At 41.7% G+C, this 15536-nt stretch overlaps 1 protein-coding gene across 19 annotated transcripts in view; it reads left to right on the forward strand.

Moving 5' to 3' along the window:
- Positions 1-15536, forward strand: part of Caln1 (calneuron 1) — a 534324-nt gene that overhangs the window by 358179 nt on the left and 160609 nt on the right. Inside the window, exon 7 of one of the 19 annotated variants that reach the window (XM_087196195.1) lies at positions 5544-5643. The exons of the other annotated variants lie outside the window; for them this stretch is intronic. Coding sequence (XP_087052321.1) covers positions 5544-5642 — 99 coding nt within the window. The 3' untranslated portion in view covers position 5643. The remainder of the gene's footprint in view (positions 1-5543; positions 5644-15536) is intronic. 19 annotated transcript variants of the gene reach the window in all.

The raw sequence follows: 15536 nt of genomic DNA on the forward strand, positions 1-15536 counted from the left end.
TTATCATTGTCTCCAAAAAGTACAGTATAACAGCTATTTACATACCATACTAGGTATTGTAAATCATCTAGAGATGATTTAAGTTATCCAGGAAGATGTACCTAGGTTATATGCCATATCCATCAGTTTGGACACAATAACTGACACCCACACTTAAAGGAGGAGAGATTTATTTTAGCTCACAGTTGGTAGAAGTTTCAGTTCATAGACAGTTGATTCCAAGGCAGGATGTCATGGCAGAGTGGCATGGGCGAGGAGAAACAGCATGGCAGGCAGGAAGCAGGGCAGGATCAAGGCAGGAGGAAGGATATATATTATTACAGGCCATGCCCAGTGACCTACCTCTTCTCACCATGCTTCATCTTGCAACATCACATCCAGCTATAAACCCATCAGTGGACTAATCCAGTATTGCACACCCACAATCTAGTGTCACATACCCATGATCCATGAGTGCATGAAGCTTGTAGGGGACATCTACATACCTAATATGCCATAACAGTCCATGATTGCCTCATTCTAAGGCAGGAACAGCATGTCAGAGGGCATGGCAGTGGAAAGCTATGCACTTCATGGCATATGGAAACAGAGCAGGGGAACAGTGGCAGAAAAGATAGAGCCAGAGACCAGATATAGACCCAAGGTTATGCCTTCATGACCCACCCAGACACACCCAGAAGGCTGCTTTACTAAAGCTCTAGACAACTCCCTAGCCAGTCAAGATGACACACTTAATTTTAACCACTGTGTATGAAAATATTATGTTACTTTTTTTTGGTACTGGGGATCAAACTCAGGACCTTGTGCTCGCGCAGCAGGTGCCAAAACCAGTGAGCTAAATCCCTGGTCCTATGTTACTTTTTATGTAAGGGACTCTAGCATCCATAGAGTTTTGGTATTTGTGGGGGACCTAAAACCAGCTTCCCATGGATATTGAGGGACCGACTGCATTTATGTTCTTGGGACTTTTGTTATGCGTAAAAGAGAACCTGACAGTAGCTTAAATACAGACATGGGTCGAACTTCACCAGTGGGTGGTCAAGGCAGGGGTGGGGGCTTGGTGATGTCTTCCTGGGTTTCTGCACCTCAGCCTCCCATGCCACCATCCTCAGCTTGGAGAAAGCTCATCTTAAACCATGTTGCCTTCTGGCTTTGAGATCACTACAGTTTGGGGACCTGACGTATATTTGGAATGGGATAGATGTGGTAGCAAAAGTATTTTTTCTAATGATGATTCTCTTTCTTATAAGGCAGGGGAACTCTTTCTCAGTAGCTAACTAGCAAGTTTTCTCTTTGAGTTTCTGGCCAGAGTAGAAAAACATGGTCATTCCTAGCTGCAAGGGAGGCTAGGAAAATAGGAAGAAAGTGTTTAAAAAAAAACTTAGATCTTCAGTGATTCACCAGTGGGCCTGGACTCCTTGTTATCCCAAGTCAAATCAGTTTTCTCTTTTTCATTTCTTTTCTTTCTTCCCTCCCTCCCTCCCTTCTTTCTTTCCTTTCTATCTTTTTAAGGAAAAGAAGCAGTAGATGACAGCTAGCTATGCCACAAATGGTACCAGACACAACCTTCCTGTAAGTGAAAAGTAGGCAGAATGCATTCCCTGGAAATACTTTTATGTAACTGTCCATTGTTTTCTTCTACTTTTTAGAAAAGAAGTTTGAAGGCAGTTTTAGATTTTTCCTTGTATAGAAAAACCCATTTTGTACAATTTCCCTGGCGCTTATTTTAATATAAAAATTTAATTTAAAAATCATATATTGGGCAGAATGGTCCTCTTTATTACTTTGCCTGGGTCTCAGAGGGCTTTTTTTTTTTTTTTTTTTTTGCGACAGGGTCTTGCTATGTAGTTCAGGCTGGCCGTGAACTCACTATGTAGCCCAGACTGGTCTCCAACTCAAAAGAATCCTCCTGCCTCAGCCTCCTGAGTGCTGGGACTACAGGCATGTGCCACCACACTTGGCCTCAGGGAGTACTTCTGTTATGTATGTAGACACAGGCCTTTCTTCCACCCACTGAAATTTTCTGTTACTCTTTTTAGTCACTATTTCTGCTCTTATTCTTTTCTTATTCTGTCTTATGTTTTTTCCCCGCACGGCGGATAAAATCCCTAAGTTATACTTCTGTTCTCTTCCTTCATATTTGTCTACTTCTCTCTCTCTCTCTGCCTCATTGCTTTTCCACCTCAATTCTGAGAAATTCTAACACTGATCCTCTGCCTCGATAATCTTAACTTCTAGAGTGGATGTTCTGTACTGTATGACCTTCTGTGTAATTTTAATTTTGCTCTTGGTTTTGCAGTAACCTGAAACCCCCTTCTGTTTTACTTTAACCCTTTTCTTTGTCATCTTTTCTTGTGGCTTTCCACTCCTGTTCCATAGTGACCAAATCCTCTTGGACTTTCTGAATAAACTTGAGAAATGTCTTCAGATAACCAGTTGATTTGTGAACAGCTATCAGCAGAGTTGTTTTCCCTCTTCTCATCAAGATAGTGCTTATTTTCCCACATTATTCATTGTTGTTTCAAAAACACAATGTTAGCCTTTTTTTTTTCTAATCCATGTTATGACAGCATCTTGTGACCTGCCCCCAAAGCACAAAGGTTAGTTATTTAGCATGATTTCCCAACTTCTTTGGGACTGTTTTTCTTCTTGTGGTTTAGAGGATATACTTGGTGGTTTCTTTCTACATCCAGCCCCAGGAAAATGGTCATTAGTGGAAATTCTTCCCAGACTTTGACCTGTGATCTCTCTTATCTTCAATTCACAGTTGGCACCATCTTTTCTTTTTAAAATTTATTTCTATGTGTATTCTTCTGGGAAATTACCAAGGAAATCTAGTTTGACTCAAGGCCAGCACTCATAGCCAATTGGTGGGTATGTGGGAAATTCCCAATGAAGCAGGGTGGGATAATAGGAAAACAAAACGGAACCTAACGCCAGGTATTCAGGCAAATGTTCTTCCTCCCAGCTCTGCCTCTTGTTTGCTGGCTTCCTGTGAGCCATTACTATGCCCCTCTGAGCCTCTGACTTTTCGGCTCTAATAGGAATATCCCCATGGCGAGGTTGTTGTGAACTGAAATTGGTTGTCACCTGTGATGTGCTTGGCACACTGTCACATTCGTCGTGCATCCAGCTCTCTCCTTCTTATTCCCCAATATGCTACATAGAAGCAGCAACTTCTTTCCAATCAGCGGCGATGTCATGGCCCACATGGAGGCCGGTGTGTGATGCCCTCTCGTAGCCAGGGCTCTGCGTTGTATTTAGCCACATGCGCCACTCCCTCTGGACCAGGGCACTGGGGTGCTCCGCTGCCACAGTCTGTGCTGGCAGGATGTACCCGCTCCTGTTTGAGAGGCAGTGGTTGGTTAGGGCCATAGATGCTGGAACCAGAGGGCTGCTCCTGATTCCAGATCTGCCTCTTACTAGCTAGGGGATCATATTCAAACTCCTCCTTTTCTTAATGTTGTCTTCTTTTTATTTACTCCATGTTTTCCTCATGCTTCGATTCCTCTTTTTCTTTGCTTTCTTGTCTTGTGCTCAGACTCCTTTTCTTTACTCCGTAGTTCTCATGTTTGAAGGGGGCATTGTGATATATGCATACCTGACAGGGTGAAACTGGAAAGCATGGTAAGGATTCTGTCGGTGTCTGCAGCAAGGATGACTGCAACGACAGCGATGCCAACAGATGCAGCCATTTCTGTCATCGGCATCAGCCATTCCTGTGGCACACAGCTGTCACCTGTTGCGGCCAGGCACAGCGCCCCCTTCCCTAGCACAGCGTCCATCACTGTGGCTGCGTCTGCCTGCTCTGTCCCCGGCTCCGTCCCCATTTCCTCTGTCCTGCCCTCCACAGTGCCCTCTCCACGCCCAGCCATGTCTGCCCAACACCGTAAAAGCTGAGGGATGGAGACTGTGGAATCTCTGCTGTTGGAGACATTGAAAAAGCGGCAGGTCCGCCATCCAGAAAGATTCCGACACTTATCTGCTCCCAGGCAGGGAACCAGACTGGATGATCCCTCAAGGTCGTGCCTGAGCTGTCTCCCTCAGGACAGAGTCCGGATGCCAGGCCCTGTGCTCTGCCTCTGCAGCCCCACTGCCCCGGCAGCAGCCTCCCAAGCCGACTTGCAGCCTCTGTCCTTGCTCCTGTGCCAGCCACACTCATCTCCTCACATCTGCACACCACCCCATCGCCTCCCGAGCCTCATGTCATACCCCGTGTCCCTGCACTGCCTGCTCTTCGAGCCCCAAGAAGCAGACAGCCTTGGCCACCCACAGGAGCCCGCTCCGGTATCCTCACAGTGTCCTGCATGGGCTTATGTAACGACACATGGCCACTGTCCTGAAACCAGCGGTTTCTCATGTCCACGGGTTGCTGAGTAAGCACAACTTCTGACATAATCAAAGCACAAAGCACAACTTTATTTTTGTCCTACTATTGCCCCTTTCAAATGTATCCAGTTAGAGTATTGTTACTCTGCCCCGAGACGAAAACCCTGGTAGGCCTGTGTGGTGTTTTTTTTTCTTTTTTGTCCAGAAGACTTAAGAATTAAATATTTTACTCATACAGAAAAGCACTGGGCAAATAGAACAAATGCCACATTATATAATAAAGCGCCCATATTGAACAAATGTTAACATGATGCAATATTTGCTTCTGAATATCTTAAGAAGTTAAATATTGTAGACCTGGCTCCTCTTTCCTTTATTGCCTCTGCCTTGTCTTACGTTTCTCCCTTTCTCTCACGATACTAAAGCCAGTTTTTATGTTTTCTGTCCACGTTTTTGCACTTCTCGTATGTCCCTGTGTACTGCAAACAGTAATGTGTTTTACAGCTTCGCATGGAAGGCATCAGCTGGAAGTGGTACTTAAAGCCCTAAGATTAAGACCTTTGTTCTTCTCAGCTAATTTGTCTCCACCCCCCATAAACACTGTATCTATCTAAAATAAGAACTTTCTGAAAACTTTATTTAAATGCTGTAATACTGCAACTAGCTGGTTTTTTAGGTTTTACTTAAGAAACTAAAAATGCTCTTTGTTTTCTTTTTTGTGGTGTTGGGAATTGAACCTCAACCCTTCCCACTGAGCTACATCTTCTCTAGCCTCCTCTTTTTGAAAATTTTGAGACAGGATCTGACTAAGTTGCCCAGGCTGCTCTTGAGCTTGGTGATCCTCCTGCTCAGCTTCCTGAACCACTGGGATTACAGAGTAAAGATACTTTTTAAGATTTATCCATGTTGATGTGTGTAGATATAGGTTATTTTAAATGATGCAAAATATAGTTGTTCCTTCATGTTGGTTGCAGGAGCTCCTGCAGATATCAAAGTCCAGGGATGCTCGAGTAAGTCCCTTATAAAAGTGGGGTAGTATTTGTCGATAAGCTACACACATCCTATGTATATTTTGAATCATCTCTAGATTACTTATAATACTTAATGCAAGGCAAATGCTATATAAATAGTTGCTATACTGTATTATTTAGGAAATCGAAGTCTGTACACATTCAGTATAGACACAGTTTTTAAAAAATATTTTCTACCTGCAGTTGGTTGAATCCACAGATGCAAAACCTACAAATACCAGAGGGCTGACTGTTGGTGTATTCAACCTTGATGTATTCAACCTCACGCGATGGACTGCTTAGCGTATGTCCCAGTTTTTATTATTATAAGAGGTGCTGCTATTAAAAATCTTCTTGTGTAGCTATTTGTGAGTTTCTCTAGGTTGTAAACCTGGAAGTGGAATTGCTGAGTTGTGAGGTATGCACATCTTCAGGAGCATTAAGAATTTCCAAGATGTTTACTAAAGAGCTTTGTTTCCATTTACAACCTCGCCAATATTTTACAAGAGCTCCCATTTCTCTGTGTCCTTTATCCTTGCCCAAATGAGAGAGTGAAATGGTATTTCATATTTATTTCCATTTGTTCTGCCTTCAATAAAGGAGTGAGTGACCGTTTCTCCCTCTGTTCATTGGCCAGTTGGATTTTCTGTCTTGTGATTTGCCAAGTTTTCAATTTGGTGATGCGTCTGTCTCTTATTGATTTGTTTTGACTCACTGTTCTCCTCCTACCTCTGGATGACTCAGTATTTTTGGGCAAAGTAGAGAGAATATTCTAGCTGTGGTCTTCCTAGACAGCTGCAAACTCTTGGCAACTCTTTACATACCCAGGAGAGAGAAAACATCCACATTTCCCAAGTAGAAGAATGTAGGCTGTGGTGAATTGAGTAAAACAGTCAAGAGAGTGTGGATATGGAGCTGCACAGATTTGTAGCTCCATGGTGTTCAGGGTCATTGGATGGTGGGACTAATCAGTACTATCCAGCTGCTGTCCTGAGCTTTAGGGTCTCAGGGTTCACTTGAGGATCAGATTTAATATAAAATGTATATGACTACATAAAGGGATTTACAATGTAGACTTACAAAATGGCTGCCTGCAGAATCGGGGTGGAAGAATGCAAAATGGCTGTTTGAACACTGAAGGCCCAGAGGATCCAGTTGAAAGTCAAAGACCTGGAGTTCATTGCATAGTCCTTCACGAGTTTGTGTTGGAAAGCCGTAAGCTCAGAATTGAAAGGTGCAGAGTCTGCCCTGGATGCTTGAAGGAACTGGAGGCGAACATCCAAAGTAGTAGTGAAGACCAGAGCTCCTCCAAAGAAGCAAAAGGCAGACTTTCTTCGTTTCCATTTTTATTCTGTCCAGGCTACCAGCCTATTGGTTGGTGCCATCTATCCTCTTTCCCCGAAAATACCTAAGACCTATAACTCCATTCTGTTTATTTGCAACATTTCCATGTATTTTTACTTGAGTTTGCCTTTGTTAAGTAGCACAAAGCTGGATTTTAAAACAACCAGACGGTCTTTGTCTTAAAATAGATAAGTTTAACACTGTGTGTTTGTGTGTGTGTGTGTGTGAGTGTGTGTGGTATTATAGCCACTTGTAGACTTACTTGTACTATACTTTTTAAAAATTCTGGTTACCATTGGATAGTTTACATTCTCTTAGATATTTAACTGTTGAACACATTGATCAACCTCTACACTCTTTTTCCTTAGTTTGGAAGCTATAAATTGTATTTCTATATTTTAGAGGCTTACTTTATTTATTCATTCATTCATTCATTCATTCATTATTTAGTAGTACTCGGGATTGAAGCCAGGGATTGCTGAAAGATATCCCTAATCCTTATGTTTTGTTATGCTATGTTATGCTATGCTGTGCTGTGGTATGTAGCTGCAGTAATAAGTATTTACAAACACGCTTGGCTTACCCTTATACATAAAAAAATACCTGTTTTAACATCTTTTTAGAGATAAAATTCAAAATTATTCAACATCTCTATGACCACTACTACCCTCATGTTCTTGACTGTTGCTGTCTAGAACTCTGGTGGTCCTCATAGTACCTTGGATGCAGTGGCACAGCCAGGGCGGTGTGGGCCAGATGCTGTTGCGAGGTTAGTGTGCTTCCTTCTGCCTCCCTATGAATAGCTCTCTGTTGGCCCCAGGGTGGAGAACTGTGTGGCCTCTTTTGTGACCAGGGAGCCTGCTCTCCATCCCTGGTTTTAGGCAGTGAACCCAGCTCCGCCCACTTCTCATTTCCCAGAGGGCAGTTTTAGGCCTCTTTACACAGCAGGGAGGCTCTCTTTGCTTCCTGCAGCTCTTTCTCTACCCAAAGCCAGCAGGCCCTCAGTTTCAGGCAATTTTCTGCATTACACTTCAATTCCATTTTTGGCCTATAGATAGGACCAATTTGTTCTTAGCTCAACTATGTCTCTACTATTCTTCATTTGTACTGGTGGGGGGTGGGATTGGTGCTTGGAGATGCTCTTTTGGGGCCACCTTGCCTGGTAGGCCCTGCTAGCTTTTAAGTTTCTTGGGGATGAGAGCTGTTTCTGTCATTTGGATATCCTTCTGCCATATTTATAAAGTAGTGCCAGGGATTATGATGTGTCTGAGATTTTACACCACTTGCAAGCTAACCAGTGAATCTGCCACTGCCCTGTGGATGTTGGCAGAAGATATAAGGCACATAGATCAAAGAAAAGGACTTTACTGTTTGAGTGGTAGCAGTAGCCAGAGTATCATCATTTTAGCTGATTCCCTGAGCCCTAATTCTCACAGAGTGACACTAGCCAGACCCAGTGTCACCTGGATAAAATTATAGGACTCTGAGCTAAGAAGTGGTAATTGCTTTGTTTTATTTTGTGTTTTGTTTTATTTTTGTTTGTTTGTTTGTTTGTTGTACTGGGAATTGAATCCAGGGCCTATATCCCCGGCTCTTTTTTCTTTGTTTAAATTTTGAGACAGGGTCACTAAGTTGCCCAACCTGGGCTCGAGCTTCTGATCCTCCTGCATCAGCCTCCTGGGGTGCTGGGATTAGAGGTGTGCACCAGTGCACCCAGTACAGTGAATCTTTAGTGTTGCCCATGGCTCTGGGAATATAATACAATGAGTACAGAAAGAACTCAGTCTTTTCTAATGTTCAGTGGGAGGCAGAGGAGCCAGGCAGAAGCCTGGAGCCACAGCTAGCACTGCCACCACCCTCTCAGCACGGAGCCACAAAGAATTCTCTAGAGTCTCTGAGTTTCTGCAGCACTTGCTCAAGATTCAGCATCTTGGGTGGGTGCCTCTGTGTGAGTGAGTCTTAGCCATAGGAGCTGACTTTTTGAGGATTTCTTCTGAAAAATGGCTCAAATTCTGTACGACAAGAGATGACTTTGTTTCTCTGTGCATTGTTTTGTGCAAACATACACCAAGTCTTCATTCACCTGCCATCTTGGGGACACCCTAGTCCTTCCTCCTTCAGGCCTCCTCTCTGTGGATAGAACCTGGGCCACAGCTCCAAGTAGGAGTCCATAGAGACGGCCTTGCTCAAGGACAGAGGTTCCTATAGATTCTGCATTTTGCAGGGAGTAGCTCTAGAAGTGGAAACATGGAACCCAAGACCATCCCTGTAACCTACCTTTCATGAAGAACGATTGGCCTAGGAGGTCATAGCCACCCACCACATTGGCCTTTCCCTCTAGTTTCTCAGTCATCCTTGCTCTGAGATGTCCTGGTATCCCATGGTCATGACAAGGTAGGCACCCTTGTTACTTACCCCCCACGTTGCTCCCCATTTTGTCCCATAAAGCTCTTCTGCTCTTAGATGAAATCATTGTCCAAACAAAGTCAGTGGTTGACCCAGGCCGAATTACCAGGAAAAAAAAATATTTATCTTGAGAATCCTCTAAATCAGTTGTGTATAGTTGGAAATTGTCTCTCTTGGAGCCCTAAGTCTGACATAATTAGAGTGTACTTGAGATTTCAAGTAGAAAAACTTTAATATGGCTGCTTTTTTACTGGGATTGATACCACAGAGATGCCAAAAGAGCAAGAGAGTAGAAGTTGGAGTGTAGAACAGGGACCAAGGGACAAAACGAGTCCCATGAAAGGATGGGGAGGATGCTGGGTTGGATGCCATCAGAAAAATAAGAATAAAAATATTAATTCTGACATTGGATTTAAACTTTATTTTTTTAATGACTAAGAACACAGATGCCACCAACCAGAGGACCCATGTTGAATTGGCGGCCCGAGAAGGAAAGAGGCCAGGTCCTAGCTTAGGTTCCTTCCTCCTATAGGTGCCTCTGTTGCAGTGTCTCTTTCTGAGCTGGCTTGCGTGGGGTGGGTCCGCCCAGAGAAAAACATCGATATGTGGACATCATCTTCCTTTCTGATGAGAAGAAGTCAAGCCAGGGTGAACTGGATTCAATGGAAGCCCCAGCTGGCTGGGTGGGCTTTGGCTGTGCTGTGGGTTCCTGGCTTGAGGACAGGACCTTCTTTTCCCAGACAGAAGGTTCATGAAAGCAGAGAGCAAAATATCTGCAGAGCTTTCATCCCACCCCCCAGAATTCCTGCCCAAATGGAGCCTGTGCTGGCTTCCACCTTAATTGCTAATTTGAGCCGAATTGCTCCCATCAATTGGAGGGACAGAGCACTGGGCAGAGCAAAGCTCTGAGCAGATCTGTGGACAAGGTTGTGACCATTTCCTCTCCAGCATGCCGGAAAGTTCCTTCCAACTGACAGCAGGGCTGCAGGAATAGAACATCTGCTGCGGCATTTTCGAGCCACAGCTGTCTGGGCTATGGCTCCCGTACATGTCTACTTTTTCTTGTCAACTCACCGAGGTCACAGGGTATCATGATTGCCAATATTGTCCAAGTTCTGCTGCAAGCCTGTAGGGATAGAATGATCAGTCACAGAGAGAAACACTCCCAGAAACCAAGAGGGGCCCTGTCCATGTTTTCTTATCCCAGAGAGGACAAGACAGAGTGGTAGCTGCAGCTTCATTACCAGGATGATCCAAGTCAATAAAGATTATCATTTTGTTTACTAAATATTTGCTTCAATGGCATCAGTTCCAACTCTGCAGGGGGCCAAGACAAGCCTGAATTAGTTGGAAACATCTTATTATTCAGGCATTTTCAAGAAATGGGCCTTGATCACACTATTTCCCCACATTTTTGTATACCTAAGGTAATTGGAATTAACTGCTACTTTTAAAAAGTGTTTCTAAATGGAAGCTCCAAGACATATTGATAATTAGCATCCTTTTATACCCTCAATTAAACTGCCAAAGTCCCTTGCAGTTTCTTTTTTCTTGAGTTACTTAAACATAGCTGTGTAATTTTATTTACCCTATTTGTTTGCCCAGGCAGCTCTTTTTCAGTGATAATGAAGATGAAGACTTAGGCCCTCGATGCATCAAATTATCATAAATTTTAACTTTGCCAAAATTCTTAATGAGAGCTTGTAGTTTACAAATGCATCTGTGGTTTTAAAAGCCTACATCTTGAGCAAGGAGAAGACACATTTCTGCTCTCTCCACCTAATGGGTTTGCTATGTACCGCCTTACAGACCTGTATCTACTGGTTTATCTTTTTTTTTTTTTGGTACTGGAGATCGAACTTAGGTCCTTGAGCTTTCGCAGAAGGCAGCGAAACCACTGAGCTAAATCCCCGACCCTACTGGTTTATCTATTATTTCAGTGGTGCAAACATCAGAAACAGGGAACACTTGAAGCAGAATTCAGTTTTGAAAAAATTACCAGCAAGATTCTCTTTTCAACATACTATATATTGTACACGTAGTTTTTAAAAAGTTTCTTCTTTTTATTAGTATGTGTGACACATAATGGCTACATTCACCTCGGGGAGTATCTTAATCATTTTTACTTCCTTTTGCTCTCTCCCCCCCAATCCCCAGGACCCCTTCTCCATGCTATGAAACCATCAACTGGACTATGTCAGCATCTGCTCTCACACCTACATGGCGGGGGGATAGTGCGAAGGGTTTGAAAGACAAGCACCTCTGTGACTTGCTGGACAACCTTTGGGGCTCAGTGCTGATAGTCCTGGCCACCATCAGGTGACTTTTCTGAGCTGTAAAATCTGGGAAACAAACAAAAGATCACAAGACATCTCTCTTTACACACAGGCTGTGTAGGTCTGCAAATCAGCTGCTCCTGGTTGAAGCCGAGACAGCGGATGCTTGATTGCTATACAGGAATCAAATTAGGGGAGTTGAAATGCTGATCCGTCACTGCCATGCACGCATGCCAGTGGAGCACAGAGTCAAAAGCTATATGGTAATCAACGGAGAGTAGCTCATTAAAACCCATTTATTTCCCTAAGTTGGAAATTGACTGCTCTCTCCCTGCACGCCTTCTTAATCTCATCTGACAGCTTTGTCTGATGTCATTCATCACTTGTGGCAAAATACTATTGCAGAAGTGAGAATTTCTTTGGCCACTTTAGGTCTATCCTTTCTGTATGTGTGGAAGAAGTTAAAGTCTCCTAGCAGATAAAAATAAGAGAAGGTAAAATTATCCTCCTTTCAGGGGTGAACTAAAACAGAAACTGGATCAGTCTTCCATAGAATGATTCCTCCACAAAGGTGACATAAAAACTTGAAGTCTTTTGGGCAAAATAACTTTTAAGTGAAATATACACTAAGTTTATTTTCTCTAAGTGTGCACTGAAATGCAAATACCACTGTTAATATCTTGTAGGATGTTCAGAAGTAGTTGAATGTTATCTTTAAGCCTTAACCTATGTGCCTCTCGGGTGAAGGTTTCTGAAGCATAGGAAAACTCAAACATTATCAAGTACCACATAGCTGGAGGCCACTGGTTGTCTATTTTGTGGATCCTTTGTGGAGATTAAAACCTCTATTCATTTTGGTTTTTTTTAGTTGTGTTGAACTTGGACAAATAATGTAGACTTTCAGAATTTCCATTCCTTCACCCTATACAATGATAGCAATATTGCTTCTTATAGTTGTAAGGATCAAAAGAGATGATGGACATAAAATACTCAGTTTGATAATTAGCATGAAGCAGATGTACAATAGATACTTGTTGTATTTGAGCCTTCTCACTTCTCTAAAATCTGAGGCCTGCAATAATAGAACATTCTAACTTAAGGTCTATGGAATATCTGGCATAAAATATTTTTTCAATGGAAGATTTTCTTTGGGGATGGGGAGTATATCAGTGACTGGTGAGATCCTGTATTCATGCCAGCGCCATCAATTGTTGCCTCTTTTTGTCCTGTTTTATACTCTGCCTACTGGCAGACACACTCATTATTTCCCATTTGCTAGTGCTTTTTTTTTTTTAGTTATGTGCCTGCAATTCCCAGTCATATTACAGTCTTGTTTTATTCTTTTCTTTACTCAGTTCCTAAATCAGTTATCATTACCTAAGACACCTCCAGAGTCTTTCTTGCAGCTATTGGAAATGCTGAGTGAATCCACATAGCCTTGGACGCTAGGCATTCAAACCAGCCTGAAATTGGCTCTCAATTTTGTACAGTGTATCAACCTTAGGTCCGCGGTGTTGATGGAAGTGATTTTTAAATCGTAGGTCACTGCTGAGCAATAACTGGGCTTTGTCAAATAGGAAAATGCTGGGCTGGTAATGTCTCAAGCCTTTTCATGAATAAGGAGCACTTCCCTCCTCTACTCTTTATTGAAAATGCCATGAGCTTTATTGCCTAAGTGTTAAAGCACAAGGACAAAATGGGAAATCACTTTAACTTCCATTTGGAGAATGTTGTATTGCCTGTTTATTTCTGCAGGGCAAAAAAGGGCAGGTGGCTGCACAGGAAAGGGGTATATTTTGCAAGTACAAGTTTCTAAAACTAGTTGCAATTTTGTGTTTCATTTCTTAAGGGCCTGATCCCAAAATAGTTGTAAAAATGTCTCCTTGCTACAGCATTTTACTTGTTCTAACACATTGGGGTTGGGATACAACTTCATATAACACAATTTATAGGGAAGAGAACGATGGCATTTGCTTAGTAAACATAATTTCACTTCCTACTGGAAGGGTACTGTTTTCTCATAGGAATAAATAACTGGTGAATTGTGGGCTAGAAAGAAGCAACCATTCATCCAAATAAATCTTTGTGTGAGATCCTTTTCAAATGACTATTCTACCTATTCTTAGTTATATCCACTGCCCTGAATCTCTGTCTTTCTTCAGACATAACATCGCATCTGTGCTATGCTCCATTAGAAATGTATTCTTTTTTTAAAGGACCCAAGTGGCCCTACAACAGCCTGTGCCCATCGGGCCCACTTCTAATCCAGTGGGATGAGTCAGACTTAATTTACTTCCCATCTACCTGAAAACCTATAAAGCACTTAAAGGCAGCCATCATGTTTGCACTGTCTTTTATCCAAGATAAATTTCCCTAGTCTTCTGTTTCCTACATAGCGTCCTGTTTACTTTTTTTCTGGTAACGCTATGTCTCATCCTCGGTACTCATAAGGAGAAACATCCAAAAATGAATAAAACATGTGAGGTACTACATGATAGCAAGTTTTAATGAATTAGGATTTTATGACATGTACTTTTATTAATGTGTATTGGGTGAATACACATCTATGATTTATTTATGGATGTATTTATTCAACTATGTATACTACATCTTGATAAAAAACTTAGTCTATGAAAAGCACACAGAGCATGTTAAGATAAAACAGTTTGTCAGAAAGAAATTCAGTCAAAAGTCAAATGAAAGTAGGACAAATTGGATGACTCTAAGGGGAAAATCAGTGCCCAAAATGCATCTCAGATTCCAAGAGTCCATCTTTCTAACAACCCAAGCAAAGGGTAACCCTAATCAGTTACATGATTCACAGGTTGCAAATGATAAAAGCAACTCCAGTGTTCAAAGAATGTAACTATTTCTGGTGCTTAAACATTTCTTCTGTGACTCCACATGAAGGAGATAGCAGATTATGCACTTTGGGATGTAATTTCCAAAATTCACCCTTTTAGGAGAAAGCCAAAGTATCCTTGTTTGCAGATGATACAATTCTATATGTAGAAAAACCTAGCCACTCCATTGAAGGACCATTAGAACTGATAAACAAATTCAGTAAAGTTGTGGGAATAAAGTCAGAATATGAAAATCACTAGCATTTTTATACACCAAGAACATACTTGCTAAGAAAGAAATTATGGAGCAAGCCCATTCAGAATAACTACAAAAAATGAAATACCTAGGAATAAATGTAACCAAAGAAGTGAATGATGTCTACAATGACAATTACAAAACAGTAATGAAAGAAAATGAAGACAAAAAAAATCCAAAGACCTCCCATGTTTATATATTGTAATTACTATTGCTTAAATGTCCACATTACCCAAAACAATTCACAGATTCAGTGCAACCCCCATCAAAATGCCAATGGCGTTCTTCACAGAAATAGAAAAAAAATGATTTTCTAAAAGTCCGAAAACCTTGGAATAGCCAAAGCAATTTTCAGCAAAAAGAACAAAGAGTTATCCCAATACCTGACTTCAAGACACACAACAGGGCTATAGTAACCAAGACAGCAGGATACTGACATAAAAACAGACACATACACCAATAGAACAGGATAGAAATAGCAGAAAAAATCTACACATCTACACCCAACTGACATTCGACAAATGTGTCAAAAAATACACTAGAGAAAGGATAGCCTCTCCAATAAATGGTGCTGGGAAAACTGGATATCCACATACAGAAGAATGAACTTGGTCCTTATCACTTTCCATATACAAAAATCAGCTTAAAATGGATCAAAGACTAAAATATAAGACCTGAAGCTAAAACAAAACAAAACAAAAAACCCAAAAAAACAAAAAAACTCCTTGCAGAATTTATACGGGAAGCACTTCGAGGCATCAGTACAGGCAGTGAGTTTTTGAATAAGCAAAATCACAGGTAAAAAAGCAAAAATAGACAAATGGGGTTATGTCAAACTAAGAAGCTTCTACACAGCAAGGAAACAACCCACAGAAGAAAGAGGCAACCTTCACTCTCAAGGGAAGAAAATACTTACAAACTATCCCTCTGACAAGAGATTAATATCCAGAACATATAAGGAACTCAAAAACTCCACAACAACAAACAGGTAACCCGATTTAAAAATGGGCAAATGATCTGAAAAGGCACATCTCAAGAAGAAATATAAATGGCCAACAGTGTATGAGAAATA

This window comes from Heterocephalus glaber, unplaced genomic scaffold (genome assembly GCF_053883595.1).
Source record: "Heterocephalus glaber isolate CG9 unplaced genomic scaffold, H.glaber_assembly_v1.0 deba00001610, whole genome shotgun sequence".
Classification (NCBI taxonomy): Eukaryota; Metazoa; Chordata; class Mammalia; order Rodentia; family Bathyergidae; genus Heterocephalus; species Heterocephalus glaber.